Below are 22213 nucleotides of genomic sequence, written 5' to 3' on the forward strand. Positions count from 1 at the left end.
GTGGTTAATAATTCATACTATGAATGGTCTAGGGTTGTCAGTGTTGGGGCCCTTACTTTTTAATATATTTATAAACAATATAGGGTCTGGGATTACAAATCCCATTTTAGTCTTTGCAGATGACACCAAGCTATGCAGTGGAATAACGTCCTTACAGGATGTCTCCAATTTACAAGCCGACCTCAATGCACTGTTTAATTCGGCAACTATGTGGAAAATGAGGTTTAACGTTGATAAATGTAAGGTTATGCACTTGGGGGCTAAGAATATGCATTCATCATACATACTAGGGGGGTACAACTGGGGGAATCAATGGTGGAGAAGGATCTGGGGGTTCTGGTAGATCACAAGCTTAATAATGGCATGCAATGCCAAGCTGTGGTTTCTAAAGCGAGCAAAATCCTCTCTTGTATTAAAAGTGGTATAGACTCCAGAGAGAGAGAGATATCATTCTACCCCGGTACAAATCATTAGTGAGACCAAACTGATAAGTGGCATGGAGGGGCTCAGCTATCAGGAAAGATTAGAGGAACTGAATTTATTCTCTCTTGAGAAGAGGAGATTAAGGGGGGATATGATCAACATGTATCAATACATCAGTGGTTCATATAGTAAACGCGGTGTAGAGCTATTCACCCTGAGGTCATCACAGAGGACAAGGGGGCACTCTTTACGTCTGGAGGAAAAGAAATGTAATCTCCAAACATGGAAAGGTTTCTTCACAGTAAGAGCTGTGAAAATGTGGAATAGACTCCCTCAAGAGTTGGTTCTGGCCAGCTCAGTGAATTGCTTTAAAAAAGGCCTGGATTCTTTCCTAGATACACAGAATATAACTGGATATATCATTTATACGTAAAGTTGATCCAGGGAATATCCGATTGCCTCTCGGGGGGCATCAGGAAGAAATTTTTTCCCCTGCAGGAGAAAATTGGATCATGCTTTGCTGGGTTTTTTGCCTTCCTCTGGATCAACTGTGGGTGTAGGATTATAACTTTTTTTTTTTTTTTTGTGGTTGAACTGGATGGACTTTTGTCTTTTTTCAGCCAGACTAACTATGTAAGAATATAATACTGTTTGATTGGATAGATTAGGTAGGTCAGTAATATTCCATGGTTTTGGTAGATATAAAGTGGATTGTACAAAGACTGTACACTCAGATTGTAACTATGGTTAGCCTAACTGTTTGATTAAAGTAATTTTCTTGAGAGGGGATCTCCCCAAGAGGGACAAACAGCAAAAAAGGACCTAACGATTTCCCTCTACCCAAGGCTAAACAAATTTCTAACTGGAGTTCAGCTCTCAGGTAAATTGAATGAAATGTATGATGCCTCTGCTCAGGTTGTGTAAAGCACAGTAATGATGGCCCTACTGCATTTACAAGGTAAATATCTGGGTTTGCAAAGACATTTGGAATACACAAAGCGGGTTTATATCCTTCATGGCTATTGGCCAATTAATTTAAATTAAAGTTTTTGTGCCCAGAGATCAACTTAACTAATATGCTAACACAGAGACAGACATTGTGATGATTCATGGAGGTGATTCACAGTGCTGAATATCCAGGCAGATATTCTATATTTATATATCAATAAATTCCTCTAATCCCAGATAATGATTCATACCTATTACATGTAATCACTTTTGTCCTGGCAATTATGTGCAGCTGAGGACAGTAGTGACATTGCTACTGCCAGCAAAGCGGTGCTCAGGTAATAGCGGAAAAATCCCCAAAATGTCTGGCTAGATCCCGCAGCTGCAGACTCTTATCACCATCTAAAAGCTCACCACACATGGTAAAGTTTGAGTGTATAATCTCCTTTAGATCTACCAACAGCTATATAGTGCAAAGGCCTGCCAGATTGGATACAAATTGAAAAGACAGTTTAGGAAGGACTTCATGTTACAAGTTTTTATATTAGGCAAAAGGTTAATGATAAAAAGGTTGTACTGTCAGATTGCGAAATGTATGGGGGCCATAGAGGTGCCAATACAAAATGCAAGATTCCATTCAAGAGCCCCAAAAATACAGACACGTGCATATTTTTCCAATAGTTTCTTAGGCTAAAGTAAACAAAAATGATTGGACAGAATATTTTCTCATTTACTTTAACCATTTCCATACCGGGCACTTTTACCCCCTTCCTGCCCAGGCCATTTTTCAAGTTTCAGCGCTCTCACACTTTGACAATTGCGCAGTCATACAACATTGTACCCAAACTAAAATTTTATCCTTTTCTTCACACAACTAGAGCTTTCTTTTGGTGGTATTTAATCACCGCCGGGGTTTTTATTTTTTGCTAAATTAACAAAAAAAGACAGAAAATTTTGAAAAAAAAACACGTTTTTCTTTGTTTCTGTTATAAAAGTTTGCAAATAAATAATTGTTCTTCATAAATTTAGGACAATATGTATTCTGCGACATGTCTTTGGTGAAAATAACCCAAATTAGGATGTATTTTTTAGTTTGTACGAAAGTTATAGAGTTTACAAACTATGGTATAGATCTGAATATTGATCAATCCTGAAGTACTGACAACCAATCTAATTTCTTGAGGTCCAAGAATGTCAGAATAGTACAGATATCCCCAAATGACCACTTTTTGCAAAGTAGACAGTCCGATGTACTTCATAAGAGGCATGTCGAGTTTTTTGAAGTTGTATTTTTTTTTAATTTTTGGAAAATTAAAAAATGTAAAAAATTATTTTCACAATTTTGTTTTTACATGCTGTCACCAGTGCAGTACAGTGTCATCATATAACTGGCATGGCGGTGATCAGGGACACTGACTGGTGACAGTATGAAAAAAAAAATATATTTGTTTTTATTTTTTTTATTATTTTAAATTTTTTATTACATTTTTTTTCTTTTTTTTTCAGATTTGTTTTTCATATTTCACTATGTCCAAAGTAGTACAATGTTACCATAGTAACATTGTACTACTTTGGGGAAGTGATCTTTTTTTTTTTTTTTTTTTTTACACAATTTGCTTATAGCAAAGAATTACTTTGCTATAAGCAAGCATTAACCTGAATGACATCGATTCATTCAGGGTTTTTTTTTTTTTTCTTTTGTGCTTAGCTGTGATTTGGCCACAGCTAATCACATGACATGTGCATGTGATTGCTGTGACCATTCACAGCTAGACATTAGTATACAATGGATGGCATGAATGAAGCCATTGTATACAACTGTCATGTGACCTGCTGTGATTGGTCACAGCAGGTCACATGGTACCAGCAACGGGGGCCGGTACTCAGATCTGTCATCGGCCGTGTCCGAGGTACACAGCCAGTGACCTAACGTGCCGCTGCGCGGCTCTGCAAGCGCGAAAACTGCGCGTGCCCGGGAGAACGCCATATGGCGTCCACCCGGAAATCTACAGCACTTTGCCAGCCGCCAAACGGCTTTTGGCCGGGCGGCTATTGGTTAAGCTGCTGAAATCTTTAAAGTAGATGTGGCCACTAAAATGTCATATAACATATTAATATTACAAACATAGTTACATAGTTAGTCTGGCTGAAAAAAGACAAAAATCCATCCCGTTCAACCATTAAAAAAAAAATGTAATGTAATTTAATAGTAATTTGCATTTGTTGTTTAAATCTGCAGCTTTCATTAAAAATGCATGGTGATCCTGCCACAAAGGTCCTTGTTCGGGCCCCCCCTGTTATAGGGTGACAACTCTCTGCCCTGGTCTCCCAATTTTGTTCCTACCAAGTGGCCCTGCCATTTGGTGTTTTGATTGAGACAAGGGATGAGTGGATACTAATCTGAACCCTTCTGAGCTATCCTGTCAGGAAGCTGTCACGGCGGACCGCCAATCATAAGCAGACAAAGCATCCCCTTCCCCAAAGTCGCATGTATACAAAGGGTGGGTATATGTGCATTTGCAGGGTGGGAAATGCGGTTCGGACATAAACAAAGTCAGTTGGAGACTTACAACTGTTTTCAGACACAACACAAAATGGTAATTCTATAGATGGGTTGTAAAATCCCTTTAAAATTATTTATTTGACAGAGAAGCAAAAAGTTATCTAAATTTAAAGGCCATCTATAATAAGGGTCCCTTTATAAACAGCTCCTCCAGGAGCCACTCCACATCAGAGGCTCACCGCAGATGAAGCAAGTTGTTTTCAGAATTTCCTCCTTTTTCTGCTTCTCACTTCTCAGATCAGCAAAAGTGTCAATGATGACACCAAAGATGAGGTTCAGGACGATGATGATGACGATGAAATAGAAAAGGAGGTCATAAACAACTCGTGCAGCAAACAAAGGCTCCTGAAATATAGGAATGGTATGGCCGTGATTAGGAATGTTTATACAGTATATGATATATTTATATATACAGTATAGTTTATATTTGGGCAGTTTAGACACAAAACAGTTGTATTTGGTACTGTGATATGCAGAAGGTTTCAGATGGAGGCCCAGAGCAAGTTTTACATTTCCAGGCTTTCTTTTTGTAATATTCTTTTGGCAAAATTATTTTCTATGGATTCTCTGCACAAATAAAAAACATAAAAATGCATTTGTTTGTGTTTTGACCAGTATTATTATTAAAAAAAAAAAAAAAAAAAAAAAAGCTTTACTGTTTATAAAAAGTGTGCATTTTATTTTGTAATTTCTGCCATTTAAAACAACCCCTAAGTTTCTGGTGGGAAAGCATGGCAAAGTCATTTGTATAAGAAAAAGACTTATTTTCAATTTTGTGCATTTTCCTGTTTTGTGACACTGAAAAAAAATAACAATTAACACAAATGAAAAAAAATGTATATTAATGGTAAAAATTAGAAATTGAAAAAATTATAATAGTAAGGAAAAGGGAACAAAAGAGTTAATTAGGGTTGAAAGTTACTAAGGGGTTTAATAAGAATGCATTTTATAAAAAAAAAACAAAAAACTGTAACTGATGGCATATGCAGATTTAAAGTCATACTTTTGATATTCACATGAAAAAAAATTGTTAATACAATAAAACAATCCATTGTTACATTGTATTAACTCAATGACACCTGCAGACTATCTGCAAGTGTTGTTTTACATAGGGGGGTCTGTAATTTGCCAGATGGTAATTGTCAGTAATAGCGGTGGGGGAGTGACAGCAAAGGGGAGGAGCTCAACATACGACTTACATCCTGAAAACTTTGTTGAAATATTTTAGGACATACATCTTGCATGCTAAAATCCTTGCTGTGAATGCCTCATTCATGGCATGCCTTAAATGCAACTGTTTTGGGAACCCATTAAGAGCTGGTTCACAATATATGCAGTCCAGTGTGTTTTTTTTTCCTGCATTAAAAATGCATGCACAGTGTTTTCCATGTATTACAATGACTGTAGTTCACAGCAGAGCAGTCAGTTCCAGTACAGAAAAAAAGCAGAACACGCTACATTTTTTCTGCACAGAGCTGTACTGGAACACAGCAAAACGCATCACAAATGGAGTGTGGTGTGAACGGTAAGCAAAAAAGCATCCGAAATGCATCTGGAGTGAGTTTTTGTGGTGTGAACTGGGCATAAAGCAGAACTAAACCTATCGATTTACCGTATTTTTGGCTCCATAAGACGCACCTAAGTTTTAGAGGGGAAAAACAAGAAAAAAAAATATTCTGAACCAATGGACTGCAGACACAGTACAGGGGATGACCAAAGACTGCGGACACAGTACAGGAGATGACCAGAGACTGAGGACACAGTACAGGGGATGACCAGAGACTGCGGACATAGTACAGGGGATGACCAGAGACTGAGGACACAGTGCAGGAGATGACCAGAGACTGCGTACACAGTACAGGAGATGACCAGAGACTGCGGACACAGTACAGGAAATGACCAGAGACTGAGGACATAGTACAGGGGATGACCAAAGACTGCGGCCACAGTACAGGAGATGACCAGAGACTGCCTACACAGTACAGGAGATGACCAGAGACTGCGGACACAGTGCAGGAGATGACCAGAGACTGCGGACACAGTGCAGGAGATGACCAGAGACTGCGGACACAGTGCAGGGGATGACCAGAGACTGCGGACACAGTGCAGGGGATGACCAGAGACTGCGGACACAGTGCAGGGGATGACCAGAGACTGCGGACACAGTGCAGGGGATGACCAGAGACTGCGGACACAGTGCAGGGAATGACCAGAGACTGCGGACACAGTGCAGGGAATGACCAGAGACTGCGGACACAGTGCAGGGAATGACCAGAGACTGCAGACAGTGCAGGGAATGACCAGAGACTGCTGACCTTTGGGGAGGGAGGGGGAGCGGGTACCTGAATTTGACAGGTACCTGCTCCCACTTCCGCGGAGTTGTCCTTCCTTCCTTCTTCCTGGGCCGGCTTCTGTGACAGCCGGGTGCCCACTGCGCATGCGCGAGAAGCGCTGCGCTTTGTGAATGGCCCGGCACCTTCTGGGACCTGTCGTGTCCCAGAAGACATCGGATCATTCACAAAGTGCAGCACATGCGCAGTGGTCACCCAGCTGTCACAGAAGCCAGCGCGGGAAGACTGTGCAGCGCTGGAGCGAGGAACAGGTAAGGCCCTGCAGGAGAGAACAGCTGAGCGGCCGGCCCGGTATTCTGACATGGTGGCGGCAGAAATACCGGACCGGCCGCTTTATATTCGCTCCATAAGACGCACTGACATTTCCCCCCCTTTTTTGGGGGGAAAAAAGTGCGTCTTATGGAGCGAAAAATACGGTAATAGTTGCAAAAAACAGTTCCATTCCCAACATGCTGGAGATGCCAACTGTCACATTTGCTTGTGCTGTTAACCAAACTGTCAAACCATCAAATGGCTGGTGTCATAACTGATCACATGTGAAGAATCATGGAAGTTGCAGAACAAACAAAGGCTAAGATGGCAGCTTCCTTGGCTGAAAATGGTAGGAGGGTTTAATTCTGCCTGAAAAGCAAAAAAACTAAAATTTAATACGTTATAGCTTATCAATCACTGGATGTGGTGGCTGCCTTAGCTTTCTTTTTTTTAAGTGTTACTAAACCCACAGCAGTAAAATCAGTCTGTATATGCAGTAAAGCATGCTAGTTATACTCACTGTGGAACCTAAGGGGTTAATCCTCTGCATTGTGTAAAAAAGCTGTTGATCCTGTCTTCTATAACCCTCTCCTTCTTTTACTGTCCCCAATCCATCTGCAGATAGTACAGAGCCCTAGGAGGGATGTGATTTGCATGTGATCAGCACAGGGCCAATCCGCACTGTCCAGACAGAGTGTCAGAAGTCATGCATTCTTATAGGATATTCAGAGGAGAATGACGTCTCCTCCTACAAGCTTTAACCAGTGCTCTGCTGGACACTGATAGAAGTCACAAGACTGCTCTAACTGCTGATGAGAAAAGGTATTTAGCAGTTAGAGCAGTCCTGTGACTTCTATCTGTGTCCAGCAGGAGAGTGCATGTGATCAGCACAGGACCAATCAGCACTGTCCAGACAGAGGTCAAGGGTTCTGCATCCTCCTAGAGAATACGCCTCCTACAAACTTTAACCAGTGCTCGGCTGGACACTGATAGAAGTCACAAGACTGCTGTAACTGCTGATGAGAAAAGGTATTTAGCAGTTTATATTTACTAAAATAATTGCATTTTCATGTTCTGTGTACTATGGGAGACCAGATATAGTCCTGGGTTTAGTAACACTTTAAATCCCTTTTTTATCTGGTGATCGGCTGGAAACACAACTCTTGTGGCTACATTCACTCCTTCACAGTATCTATAGTGGAGCAATATAGCCACCCCTTGACAGCAGCAATGTCAAACAATAGAGAGGGTAGTATTAGACTTTATATAAGTGACTTACACTTTAAAGCCAAGCACCAGCTATCATCAGAAGTTACAACTGATTTTTTTCCCTTTTGGGATAAAAGTTTTACATAAGTGAAAAAAAGTTGACCATTGTAAGCACCCCTGCCAGTGTGAAATGATTTGTCTTAACCCTTTAACTGCCACCTTTGCTGCACAGCCTGGTCTGTTAAAGTTGAAAAAACACCACAATTGGCCACATCTCCAGGTAAAAAAAAAACTATGTCACAGGAAAACTCAGGAAAATAAAGACCGCTGTGATACTGCTACAAACAGTCTGTATCATATATGTCATTTTTTTTTGGCCATAGTTACACTTAGAGGGTTAGATTAAGTGTTAAAGGCTAATGTTAAGGGTTAGGTTTTGTTTTAGAGTTTGGGTGACAGATTACGGTGAGGGATCAAGGCATAAGGTGGGGGAAGGGGGGGGGCGGGCATTTTATCTGCTGAAAGAATCCATATCAAGAACTAACAGTACAGAATTCCTGGTTCTGAAACCACCATAACATGATATGCATACATACACTCACCAGCCACTTAATTAGGTACACCCGTTCAACTGTTTGGTAACACAAATTGCTAATCAGCCAATCACATGGCAGCAACTCAATGCATTTAGGCATCTAGATGTGGTGAAGACGACTTGACATTCTTGTTCAAACAGAGCATCAGAATGGGGAAGAAAGAGGATTTAAGTGACTTTGAATGCGGCATGGTTGTTGGTGTCAGACGGGCTGGTCTGAATATTTAAAAAAACGCTGATCTACTGGGATTTTCATGCACAACCATCTCTAGGATTTACAGAGAATTGTCCGAAAAAGAGAAAATATTCAGTGAGTGGCAGTTGTGTGGATGAAAATGCCTTGCTGATGTCAGAGGTCAGAGGAGATTGGGCAGACTGGTTCGAGATGATAGAAAGGCATGCTCATCATGTCAATATGGACCAAAATCTCTGAGGAATGTTTCCAACACCTTGTTGAATCTATACCATGAAGAATTAAGGCAGTTCTATAGGCAAAAGGTGGTCCAACCCAGTACTAGCAATGTGTACCTAATAAAGTGGCCGGTGAGTGTATCCCAGGTCTGATCACCTTCTGTGTCCATTGTGAGGGGTTTTCACCATCCCTGTGTTGAGTTCTTGGGTCTACACACCTGCTGTACCTATTACGAGGGGTTCCCACCATCCCTGCTGTATGTTTATCTATTTTATGTTATTTAGAATGTAACAGGAGGCGCTGAACCACAATAGGGAATAATTACTGTTGGCATATCAAAAACTTATAAGAAGGTGGGTTGACTCAGCTCACAAGGCTACACCTAGAACTAAACTATCACTTTTGGGTAGACTGTCAATTTACCTATTATTTTTGGTTTGATTATTATTATACAGTATTTATATAGCGTCAAAAGTTTGCTCAGCACTTTACATTATAGTAGATTAAAATGAAATATGAAAGAATCACCTTACAACAAAAGAACAATAGGAATGTTCCACCCTCATTCAGTGCACCCCGGATACTTTGTGACTTACATCTTTGGAAGGTTTCCGGAGGACGTCACCCACACCTCCACCGTTGCGCAAGCCCTGGTTTAGGACGGTCACTATGCACATGAGCAGTGTGTCACACGCTCGCTCCGAATCGTCTTCCTCCTCATCCACATCTGTAAGAGACAAGAAGGACAAGACTAAGGCACTGCTGTTCATTTTAAGGGGAACTTGTTATGACCATAAGTAGGTAGGCTGCCATTACTGACCTTTCTTTTTTAAAGCCCCCCTTTTTGTTTGTACGCCAATAAAGCTCAGTTGCACTGAAAGGTGATTTTAAGTGGAGACTGCAAAGGATGTTCTGGAGATGCTAAAGTTGTAAATGGTGGTGTGGTTCCTTGGCTATGCATTGTGGCGCCATGTGTTCAGTGGTGATTACAAAGACTGCGCTTTACTACTTTTACTGTCTCAGTGCAACCCGGTGTATCAGATGTTACTGAAGAAAACAGCAGCTTTGCTAAAAGGCTAACTGAGCTTATCTCAGCAGTCACTGTAGAGTTCCTTTGGTGATGACATATGCTATTGCAGCTTAAAGGCACAGGTTGTGGTGCTGTCATCTTCATCCTGGCTTTACCACAACAAGCATGCAGCCAGTGAAACTGAAAAGTCTGAACTTTCCAGACAGTATTAGCAAGCCTAATAATAGTTCATACAGTATAAGGGTGATGATAAACAGCAAATGCGTGTCGTGGGCTCTGGCATTCCCCATTCATCAGGACTTGGGTGTTGTGTGAACTTAGAATAAGAGGATCCACTTCAGGTTATTATAGGGTGGGACAGGCTGACACTCACTAGGTGCAATAAATGGCTACATGAAGCAGCATAACCCTAATGCACGGGTGTCAAACTGGCGCCCTCCACCTGTTGGCCAAACTGCAAGTCCCATGAGGCATTGCAAGATTGACAGTTACAAGCATGGCTCCTAAAGGCAGAGGCATGATGGGACTTGTAGTTTGGCAACAGCTGGAGGGCTGTCAGTTTGACACCCCTGTCCTAATGGCATGACTTCTGTTTACTGCCTCCCTTAAAGAAGAAAATACAAGCAGCATTCCCTGATCTAGCTATAGCCACTGCAGACAACATTTGTATATGAATTACAACAATCAAAATAAGCATCTAAGAAAACAAGTGAACGTATTGTTAAAAAGTTTGTAAAGAAGCAAATGTTGACAAAATCAAAATACGGCAACATTCCCCGTTAGAGGCATTCGTTACCAGATAAGAAGATTGCAGGAATAATTTACAGCACATGTGAGTGACAGGATGGCGTTTGGATCCACAGCCTACGCCAGGATAAATATAAAATCTATTCAGCCAGGTGACTTTCAGACTATTAATAAGTGGAGGATACATGGATCATGTCTGTTTCACAGGCTCTATGCCACAGCCACTCAGGCGGGGTAAACATATGTGTTTACTGTGAGCAGAGAACGTGGGATGAGAGTGATGGGAGACCAGACATGTGATCGCCGACTTCAACTGTCAACTCCAGCTGACTATCTGGAATATGTTGGAAGAGCTTTGTAACATTTATCCGTAATTCTTTACTAAGGAAGTAATACACCAAGAGTGCTGGTCACCAATCTCTAGGCTGCATTCTCAGTGATGTCAGTGGTCTCTAGTGAACGGATAGGCTGCATTCTCAGTGATGTCACTGGTCTCTAGTTAATGGATAGGCTGCATTCTCAGTGATGTCACTGGTCTCTAGTGAATGGACAGGCTGCATTCTCAGTGATATCATTGGTCTCTAGTGAATGGACAGGCTGCATTCACAGTGATGTCACTGGTCTCTAGTGAATGGACAGGCTGCATTCTCAGTGATATCACTGGTCTCTAGTGAATGGACAGGTTCCTATCTCAGTGATGTCACTGGTCTCTAGTGAATGGATAGGCTGCGTTCTCAGTGATGTCACTGGTCTCTAGTGAATGGACAGGCTGCATTCTCAGTGATATCACTGGTCTCTAGTAAATGGACAGGCTCCTTTCTCAGTGATGTCACCGGTCTCTCGTGAATGGACAGGTTGCATTCTCAGTGATGTCACCAGTCTCTCGTGAATGGATAGGCTGCATTCTCAGTGATGTCACTGGTCTCTAGTGAATGGACAGGCTGCATTCTCAGTGATATCACTGGTCTCTAGTAAATGGACAGGCTCCATTCTCAGTGATGTCACCGGTCTCTCGTGAATGGACAGGTTGCATTCTCAGTGATGTCACCAGTCTCTCGTGAATGGATAGGCTGCATTCTCAGTGATGTCAGTGGTCTCTAGTGAACGGATAGGCTGCATTCTCAGTGATGTCACTGGTCTCTAGTTAATGGATAGGCTGCATTCTCAGTGATGTCACTGGTCTCTAGTGAATGGACAGGCTGCATTCTCAGTGATGTCACTGGTCTCTAGTGAATGGACAGGCTGCATTCTCAGTGATATCACTGGTCTAAAGTGAACGGATAGGCTGCATTCTCAATGATGTCACTGGTCTCTAGTGAATGAACAGGCTGCATTCTCAGTGATATCATTGGTCTCTAGTGAATGGACAGGCTGCATTCACAGTGATGTCACTGGTCTCTAGTGAATGGACAGGCTGCATTCTCAGTGATATCACTGGTCTCTAGTGAATGGACAGGCTGCATTCTCAGTGATGTCACTGGTCTCTAGTGAATGGACAGGTTCCTATCTCAGTGATGTCACTGGTCTCTAGTGAATGGATAGGCTGCGTTCTCAGTGATGTCACTGGTCTCTAGTGAATGGACAGGCTGCATTCTCAGTGATATCACTGGTCTCTAGTAAATGGACAGGCTCCATTCTCAGTGATGTCACCGGTCTCTCGTGAATGGACAGGTTGCATTCTCAGTGATGTCACCAGTCTCTCGTGAATGGATAGGCTGCATTCTCAGTGATGTCAGTGGTCTCTAGTGAACGGATAGGCTGCATTCTCAGTGATGTCACTGGTCTCTAGTTAATGGATAGGCTGCATTCTCAGTGATGTCACTGGTCTCTAGTGAATGGACAGGCTGCATTCTCAGTGATGTCACTGGTCTCTAGTGAATGGACAGGCTGCATTCTCAGTGATATCACTGGTCTAAAGTGAACGGATAGGCTGCATTCTCAATGATGTCACTGGTCTCTAGTGAATGAACAGGCTGCATTCTCAGTGATATCATTGGTCTCTAGTGAATGGACAGGCTGCATTCACAGTGATGTCACTGGTCTCTAGTGAATGGACAGGCTGCATTCTCAGTGATATCACTGGTCTCTAGTGAATGGACAGGCTGCATTCTCAGTGATGTCACTGGTCTCTAGTGAATGGACAGGTTCCTATCTCAGTGATGTCACTGGTCTCTAGTGAATGGATAGGCTGCGTTCTCAGTGATGTCACTGGTCTCTAGTGAATGGACAGGCTGCATTCTCAGTGATATCACTGGTCTCTAGTAAATGGACAGGCTCCATTCTCAGTGATGTCACCGGTCTCTCGTGAATGGACAGGTTGCATTCTCAGTGATGTCACCAGTCTCTCGTGAATGGATAGGCTGCATTCTCAGTGATGTCACTGGTCTCTAGTGAATGGATAGGCTGCGTTCTCAGTGATGTCACTGGTCTCCAGTGAATGGACAGATTCCATTCTCAGTGATGTCACTGGTCTCTAGTGAATGGACAGGCTGCATTCTCAGTGATGTCACTGGTCTCTAGTGAATGGACAGGCTGCATTCTCAGTGATATCACTGGTCTCTAGTGAATGGACAGATTCCATTCTCAGTGATGTCACTGGTCTCTAGTGAATGGATAGGCTGCGTTCTCAGTGATGTCACTGGTCTCTAGTGAATGGATAGGCTGAGTTCTCAGTGGTGTCACTGGTCTCTAGTGAATGGATAGGCTGCGTTCTCAGTGATGTCACTGGTCTCTAGTGAATGGACAGGCTCCATTCTCAGTGATATCACTGGTCTCTAGTGAATGGACAGGCTCCATTCTCAGTGATGTCACCGGTCTCTCGTGAATGGACAGGTTGCATTTTCAGTGATGTCACCAGTCTCTCGAGAATGGATAGGCTGCATTCTCAGTGATGTCACTGGTCTCTAGTGAATGGACAGGCTGCATTCTCAGGGATGTCACCAGTCTCTCGAGAATGGATAGGCTGCATTCTCAGTGATATCACTGGTCTCTAGTGAATGGACGGCTCCATTCTCAGTGATGTCACCGGTCTCTCATGAATGGACAGGCTGCATTCTCAGTGATGTCACTGGTCTTTAGTGAATGGACAGGTTGCATTCTCAGTGTTGTCACTGGTCTCTAGTGAATGGATAGGCTGCATTCTCAGTGTTGTCACTGGTCTCTAGTGAATGGATAGGCTGCTGGACAAAGTTCGATCCATGTATGACCTAGCTGGTTGTACACGTCTATCTATGGATGAGTGTACAATAAGCCTATCAGGTTGTTCCTGAATGATCAGTGTCACCGGCTATAGCTGGCAACACTGATCATTGCATTCAGCTAGAAGGGAAGGCTCCCCGCTGGCAGAATACAGTAGCTCAGCAGGAGTGATTCCTCCATGCACATCGAGTGTGTGAATGGGGGAATCAGGTCATTTTTTTGTTGAACCGCTGGTTGAGCAAAAAAAAAGAATCATTTATGGCCTGCTTTAATCTACAATACTGTAATCATTTAAGACTGGTTGCCTTTAAGAAAGTGAAAAGGTAATGTTCTCTGCTGAGGAAGGTAATGGAAAGAGATATTGTAGGGACTGAAGAAGACTGGTGTCATAATTCGGATAGAAATCCAAAGTAGGGTGGCCTCTTTTCCTGTCAGGAAGGTGTTAACGTGTTTTCCTGCCGCTTCTCCACACTTTTTACATAACGGAGCTCAGCAAAGTCACATGTAAAAGTCATCTGAGTACTATCAATTACTCATTGTGAGAGAGAAACCACAGGCAGCGTGCAGAATCCCATCTGTGAAGGTGACTGGAGGAAGATGCGGTCCACAAACAAAAAAACCCCATAAGCCCTTGAGAGGAATCCTAATTTACCCCTGAGCGTCTCGATTCACTCTGCCTGTCAAATTATCTTGTTTATGTCGTTTGCAAAACAAAAAACAAACTCGGATAAAAACAGGATTAGAGAGAGGGAGGTTAACCCCTTCACAGCCAGCGGTCAAAATGGTGACGCTGAGGCTGTTGTACTGGGAGGAAGAAGTCTCTCAAAGCATGAGGCGTTGCATGCCTCATTCCTGTGGCTTTAACACCCACACGCCACACATAGGCATTGCTGGGCAGTTGACGTGTCCATGCTGAGAGTGCAATCACTGCGTGCTCCAAGCAAAGAGACCGAGTTGTCATAGACAGTCCTCATTATCCATCACTGGCGGGACCAGCTCCCAATCATGTGACTACTGTGACAGCCAGAATACAAGTGTACAATCCAAATGCACACGTTCCTGCGTTAAAAATGGCTGTGTATATAAGTGGGTGCTGCAGCGACCGTCGGCTGGAACGGAACAGAATCAGCAAGGCAGAATGTCACCAGCACACCGAGGATCACCAATATGGGTCCAAAAGTTTTAATGAATGATCACATAGTTACAGCAAGACAACGTTTCGGAGTCTTGCAGGACCCCTTCATCAGGGATGTCTGATGAAGGGGTCCTGCGAGACTCTGAAAACATTGCCTTGCTATATCTATGTGATCGTTCATTAAAACTTTTGGACCCATATTGGTGATCCTGGTGTGCTGGTGACATTCTCCCTTACTGTGACAGCCAATCACACTAGTCAGATGATCTCCAATCCTTCTTGCCCCTGGGAAGACCTTTTTAAAGGACGCCAGGGAGAACGGGAGGTGCAAAATGCTTGGTAATACGTCAGGGGCCATTAAAATCACTTGCGGTGCAAAGGCACCTCAAACGTATTTATCAAACATGTGCATTTGCCACCACAAAATGCTTGGTATCGCAATTAATATGTGGTTTGGTGCGGCATGACTTTAAAAAGCTGTGCCTGCCGTACTTTTTGGCATGTTCCATTGCATTTGGCAGCCCAATAAATGAGGAAGGGTTGTAACAGCGCAAACACTGCAAAGTCCTGGGAAATGGTAGTATGGGATGATCTTGGTATTAGTGGCTACTGTATGAAGAGCGTAAGTGTGGCACTGAGGGCAAGGCTTCCAAATAAGCTGTAGCAACTTCTGTAGATGAGAAAAAGGAGAGAAAGGATTTATTACATCCTCTCTTTTTTCCATTTGGTTTTTTTTTTTTTTACCCCCCCATTTAACATCCATGACTTTACACTATTCACCTGACAGCAATGGTCAATCACTGGTTAATTGGTTAATTGATCAATTAGATTCACGTTCCCTATATATTCACCCCTGTTCATCCACCTCCCCCTGCTTGAAAAAGGAGTGCACTTCCGCCTTCCACGGCCAGTGCATGCTCCGAAACGCGTTGCAGTGCACCCTGGGATCTGAAGTCATCACGGCCATGCCGCCGCTATTTCCAGAGTGCGTTCCATCCGGCTCTGAGGGAGGACGTGCATGCAGGCCGGCCTCACCGCTGTTCCCCCTCCAGCCACCATGCTGTTCCAGCCGAGAGCTGACCTCCCCACATCGCAGTAAGATGACGGCTCTTCACCCGGGTTACCACCCCACCGTTAACTATTGCTAACCACGGTTTTTAAGCTTATGATTACTTCACTCATGTGAGTGTTTCTACATTTAGACTTGAATTAAAAGACTTATTGCACTTAGAGGCGCTTCTCTCCTTTTTCTCATCTTTTTACCCAATAAATGAATGGGCTGCCATAAATGCAAATCTGACCATGCAAAAACGCACATGAAAACTTGCACATTGTGATGCCAGCTGGAATCTTGTCCAGAATAACTGGTGGCTGGCTGTGCGGATCTCCTGAGCCGTGCATCCTGAAGTACAAGTCCAATGTATGGATCGGGACACAATCTGTCTGTGCTCTTATCCATGCACTGGACCCACGTGGCTGTACACTTGTGTTTGGAGATGTGTGCGATTGGCTCCATCTTTGATTTGAACAGGCTGTCTGCATGCTCCTACAAGGAACACCTGTGCATCCTGGGCAGCTAAAGATGGCTCTTCATACAGGTGAATAGATCTGTACTACACCCATGTGAATGGGGCCATACTACTCACAGTGATCACAGTACAACCTCTGACAATGCCTTCATATGTGTTTTTTTTTCTCCTAAAGGAGCCATCATTGTTCTGGCATCACCATCATATAAATTCTGTTACCTGCACAGTTCTTTCCTGTGTTCACAAAATTCTGACACCGATTAGCCACTGTTCCAGCCTCTCACCTTGTGACTTCTTACAATGAAGTCTGATCACTGGGAGAAAGGAGATGAAGGAAATGCTTCTTCCGGCCTGCAGCTGACTGGTGACATCATCTCAGTCTAGGCAAAGCCACTGACTGAAGCTTACTGGTGGCTTGTTCATGATAAAAGGTGGAGCTTTTATGAAAAGAGGATTTATGCAGGCTTGCAAAGTTACTGTAAGGTCCACTTTTATCTGCCATCTATGGTGTCTTGCTACTGAATACAAGAGGGACAGTGTCTGTGCCGCTAATTAGCTGGTCGCGGGAAATGCGTAAGAAGACTTCTGGGACATTTCGCTGATTTACAGCGTCAGTCACAGCTTGTGGTGGAGCTTATGAACAAGCTTCTAATTAGGTTGTCCTCTCTTTTGAAACGGAGGCTTAAAGTGACTGTAACATCAAATATGTGTTTTTGATTAACTGTCTCTGGAACTGATAAAAGCAACGAGGTCGTAGGCGGGGGGGGGGGGGGGGGATGGGATAACAGAACAGTAATATGTCACCTATAAAGTTTATTTAAAGACATAAGGCTTGTGGCATCAACCCCTGACTGCGATGTCATAGAGGTGGGTCCATCTCAGGCACAATCATTCCCATTGTGAGGTCAGAAGAATATAACAGAACAGTCCAGTTTCCAATCACTGGAGTGGATTCACAAGAAAAATAAAACCAGGAAAAAAGCAGAAGCCACAAAAGTCACAAAAGATTTAAAGCAGAACTCAACTCAAGCCAAAAATGAGATAAAAATGAAGAACTTATTAAAAGATAAAACAACAAAAGCTTCTTTAGCTGCAATATTCAGCTTCAATTCAGAAATTTCCCATGAATTTTTCTGTCACTAGATGTCCTTAGTCTGATGGCCAACATCATTCAATTCATTTTCCCTGAGCCCAGGTCATCCTGGTCAGCCTGTGAATGGACATTGAAAGGAGAAGCAGCACAGTGATGAACTCATCTCTCTGCCACTCGGGTCTTCTCCTTCCATCAGCATGTTTCAGTATATCAATGCCTTGTGCTGCTTCTTCTTGTCCCAGTCTGAGCTCTCACTTGAATGGACTATAACAGGGCGATTCCATTTAAATAAGGCACTTAAGTGGCTTGTATTTCATAAAATACATTTAGTGATGTATTAGAGATTACAGAGCTGTGTTCATTTATGTATTTTATATCCTTCTGCAGTTCAGCTCTAAAATTTCTTTGCATGGAAAATTTAACAGAAATTCTGATTGGTTGCCCCTGGCAACAAGCTTTCCATCTATGTAAGCATTTGTGGCACATCAGGGTATGTTGCACTGACCATTCATTCTCAATGAACCATCAACATGTACCCAGGAGCCAAAAACATGCATCTACCCCCATTTGTTTTTGTTAAACGCACCTATATAAACGCATGCATTCTTATGACACAGCAATGCTCCCCGGTGCACAAATGGGGCATGTGCACAATGTTTCAGCAGGTGGCACTGCAGCAATTGAAATTAAAGGGTAAGTGATTTTTCAGATGTGGGTAGATGTAACCTACCAGCTTGTTAAATCATCTAGGGACTCTCAAGCACACCTTCAGTGACTTCCCAAGGGGTCCCACTCTTTCTTTTGGATTTCTAATATATGTTATATCCTGAGGATCCAATAGTATGAGTTGGGAACACCCTAACCTGGGCAGAAACACCAAAAACCACAAGGTTGCCACAAACTGCACTAACATCCCATTTATTACATTTTACAGAGCTAACAGTACTCTCATTGGTAATGTCTTCATCTGCATTTCTCTCCAGAAGAGAGCAGCTATTGTTTAGGCATCATCCAGGGTCCATCTACTTCCTGGACTGAGATGACACAATCCTGTCAATTCTGGTATTTGTGCAGTTTTGGCTGTGTTCGCAAATGTCTTACACAAATCAGCCCCTGCTGCAGACTTTTACTTTGTGACCTGAAGCAAAGTTTCAATGTTGCAGTCTGATCATTGCAAGAAAGGAGACTAAAGAAATGCTTCCTTCTGTTTGCAGTTCTTTCTATGATAAAGGAGCCTTTGAGAAAAATTATACTGTTTCTGTATAATGGACATGTCAGGAACGTATTCATGCAGACTGGTAAAGTTACTGACAGGTGCACTTTAAAAGCAGAAAATGTTAGAGATTGTCTTGAATTGGACAGCTAAGGAAATTGAGAAAAGGATGGCTGAATTCTGAGTTCTGGGTGCAGGACGTATATTGGAACTGACCTGTGATGGATATGGTTGGTGACGGACAGTCTTCCTTTGGACAGGAGCTCATCATTGCTGTTACAGAAGAGGCGCGGAGGCCACCGTTATCTGTTAATGGGAGAATGTGAAGTGGTTAACCTTTTCTGTGCAGAACAGGTCCTGAGTAAAAAGCTAAAAGAGGAACACTGCTAAAACCATTGCTCTTCTTTTCTTACTGTGTTATGTGTTTTCTGTTTACAGGCTTCTTTGTTCAGCGGTTATTTTTTTTTTCTGTTGCTGCAAGATATTACTTTACTATACGGAGTTCCAATTTTAAAACTGTTATTCTGCTTATATTGACCTTTCCCCTCAACAACATGTAAATGACATTTTAAATAAGACCTTTCTGATTGCCATTACATACCTTATTTTAGACCCAGTGACATCATCACTGGGTTTCTGTGCTTCTTTATAGAGTGCAGTCAGATCATGGCTGGTGGGAGGGGCAAAGCTTCCTTAAAACAACACAGCACCCTGTCTCAGTACTGCTCACAAAAGCTGTCAGCTCTGATACAAGCAGTTGGCTGGTTCTTGGGAAGGATTATGCAAACATCAAAATGCAGTGATGAGAGGGTATCAGTCTAGAGGAGTGGGCATTCCTAGGCAGGCTTCATTTGCATGCAGACTGTGCTAGATAATGCCCACATTTATTGCTAAGCCTCTAAGATTGAAAGAATAATATGTACCTGGCCATCCTTTGACATTAGAATGCTTTGTTGCTTGTGTTTAAAGTGGAAGTCTGGACAAAAATAAAAATTCATATTCTCGACATCTCTGCACTACAAGCAAGATTTCCCATGTTTTATCCCTTTAAAATGCTGTGCTGCAAGTACAGAAAAAGCCTGTTGAACCACCAGAAATCCAGTAACTTTCAAGCTTCCTGCAGTAAGTTGACAACACAGTGCCTTGCTACACTGAAATCCCAAGCAGTGTTGTCAGTCCTGTCTGCTCTGGGTTCTTTAATTTGCACTACAGAACACCTCCCTCTTATGTTAAGGAGATCAGTAGAGGGAGACATGTTCTGTAGTCCAGCAGGGTAAAACTGAGCAAGACTGTCAACACTGCTTGGGATTTCAGTCCAGCAGAGGCATTGTGCGGTCAGCCAAAATAGGAAGTTGGGAGTTCAGTGGATTTCTTGCAGAGGTATTTTTACGTACTTTAATTGCTTTTAAAAGGTAAAATGTAGGGAAATATAAATGTATTGCAAAGCTGTACTAAATATGTTTGTTTTTGTATTTTGCCCTGACATACACTTTAAAGTGGTTGTAAGCCCTTACATATACCCAGTGAAGTGACTGGCCTCAGGTGATACATAGAGGTGAAACAAATCATCCTACATAAGTTGTACATGTTTATCTACTGCTGTATGTCCCCTAAATCCATCCAAAGTGCAGAATTTGCATAGGATTTCTCAGCTCTGAAAAGCAGGGGGAGGGAGATGAAGTTACATCAGTGAGGAGAGCTCTGATAGCTGACTGGAGGGAAGGGACCCCTTCACACAGCATACAGGAACAGAGCTGACGCTCCAACAGACTGTGCCCTCTTTTGTCACCATTTTTCTCTGGGTGTCAGGAAAACTCATCAGAAGTGACTTGTGCTTAAGAGAGGAAGGAAGTGGCACAGAGAAATTACACTTATGGGTTAATTTACTAAAGCAAAAATCAGGCTCACTTCTGCATAGAAACCAATCAATCCAAGTTTTATTGCCAAAGCTTAACTGAACAGGCTGAGGTTAGAAGCTAATTGGCTACCATGCACAGCTGCACCGGATTATGAGTGCTCCGGTCTTAGTAAATCTACCCCTTAGTGTTCTGAATTGAGACAAGCACACACTATAGAAGGATATGCTTTGTTCATATTTAAAGCGGAGGTCTAACCTTCCGCTTTAAGGTCTCGGGGAGTGGGGGGGGGGGGGTCACCTGAATTAGACAGGTACCCACTCCAACCTCCAACTTCCCAGGTTCCACCTAGGCGATTGGAAGCGGAAGTGCTACCCTTCCTTCCCCATAGTCTTCTGGGACACATGACGCTACTCGCACATGCCCAGTAGGCACCCGGCTATGAAGCCGCAAGCTGTCACAGCTGGGTGCCCACACCGAAGATTCCAGCGCCAGGGACACAGGACAGTCGGTAAACCCAGCTGTGGTGAGAATACAGCTGGATCGGGGGACAGGTAAGTGTCTGTTTTCTAAAAGTCAGCAGCTACAGTTTTTGTAAATGCTGACTTTTATTTTTTTACATTTTGACTAGAGCTCTGCTTTAATGTCTGAATTTTACAACCACTTTAAGGCAAAGTATGTGCAGTAACCCAAAGTAACCACATTATTGTTTTACTGATATGAATTTAGTAATCTATATTCTGAATGGCTGGCATATCACCATTACTCTTTGCACTGGTTATTGGAACAATTCTGTATGAATATTCTGTTTCAGCAAAGCCTGAGTGGTGGAGTTCTACATGAAGGTCTTAGGGTCAGATATAAATCTGGATTAGATGGAGAGAGCAAAATTCCTGATAAAATACTTTTGTTTTCTATTCACTTGTCATTAGGCTATTAACAAGTAATGGCTGGATGTCCTGCTGGTCAGATGAGCCTGCGATTGTAGCGCCTCTGTAATAGATGGTGTTGTAGGAGCACACTGGCGGGCAGACTACACAGGGGTCTCTGTCTGCCCCCTCCAAGCTACCCACGGCATCTTGTAAAATTAGCTCTCAGACTGCTGTTATTGGAGCGGCTGCCGCTGGCCGGGGGAGTCCTCTGGAGAGTTCTAGGATTAAAGAACTTCTCACAAGACTGGTGTACTGCAGAACAGAATGACCCAAGCCTGAGGTTAACCTGTTCAATGCCAGATGATGAAGAGTACCTGTCAACTAACCCCTCAATGCTGGATAATGAAGAGTACCTGCCTACTAACCCCTCACAGCTGGATTTTGATGAGTACCTGTCTACTAATCGCTCACTGTTGGATAGCTATAGTTAGCCTATGGCTGTGAATAAAAATAGTTCCTGTCTAAAAACACACTTCCTGTTGTGTATTAAAGAACTCCTTAATACTATGGTTTCAGTGCCACAGATTTTAATGTGGCACATCTTCAACACTTTCTATTCTAAAGATCCTAATATTAGCCAAGGCTTAGCACTCCCGCCTTGCAGCACTAGGGTTGTCGGTTTGTATCCCAACCATGAAACTCCATTCCTGGATGTTCTTCCTGTGCCTTTGTGGGTTTCCTCGGGTACTCTGGTTTCCTCCCACATTCCAAAGATATGCTGGTAGAT

At 42.9% G+C, this 22213-nt stretch overlaps 1 protein-coding gene across 4 annotated transcripts in view; it reads right to left on the reverse strand.

Annotated features, from left to right (window-relative positions):
- Nucleotides 1-22213, reverse strand: part of ITPR2 (inositol 1,4,5-trisphosphate receptor type 2) — a 464180-nt gene that overhangs the window by 41355 nt on the left and 400612 nt on the right. For all 4 annotated transcript variants that reach the window (XM_089671685.1, XM_089671684.1, XM_089671687.1 and 1 more), the window contains 3 exons: nucleotides 18915-19004; nucleotides 9350-9480; nucleotides 4114-4279 (listed from right to left, as the gene is read on the reverse strand). In XM_089671685.1, the coding sequence (XP_089527811.1) occupies nucleotides 4114-4279; nucleotides 9350-9480; nucleotides 18915-19004 (387 nt within the window). The remainder of the gene's footprint in view (nucleotides 1-4113; nucleotides 4280-9349; nucleotides 9481-18914; nucleotides 19005-22213) is intronic.

This window comes from Staurois parvus, unplaced genomic scaffold, assembly GCF_062004578.1.
Source record: "Staurois parvus isolate SC_StPar_1 unplaced genomic scaffold, SC_StPar_1.0 ptg000114l, whole genome shotgun sequence".
NCBI classification, from domain to species: Eukaryota; Metazoa; Chordata; class Amphibia; order Anura; family Ranidae; genus Staurois; species Staurois parvus.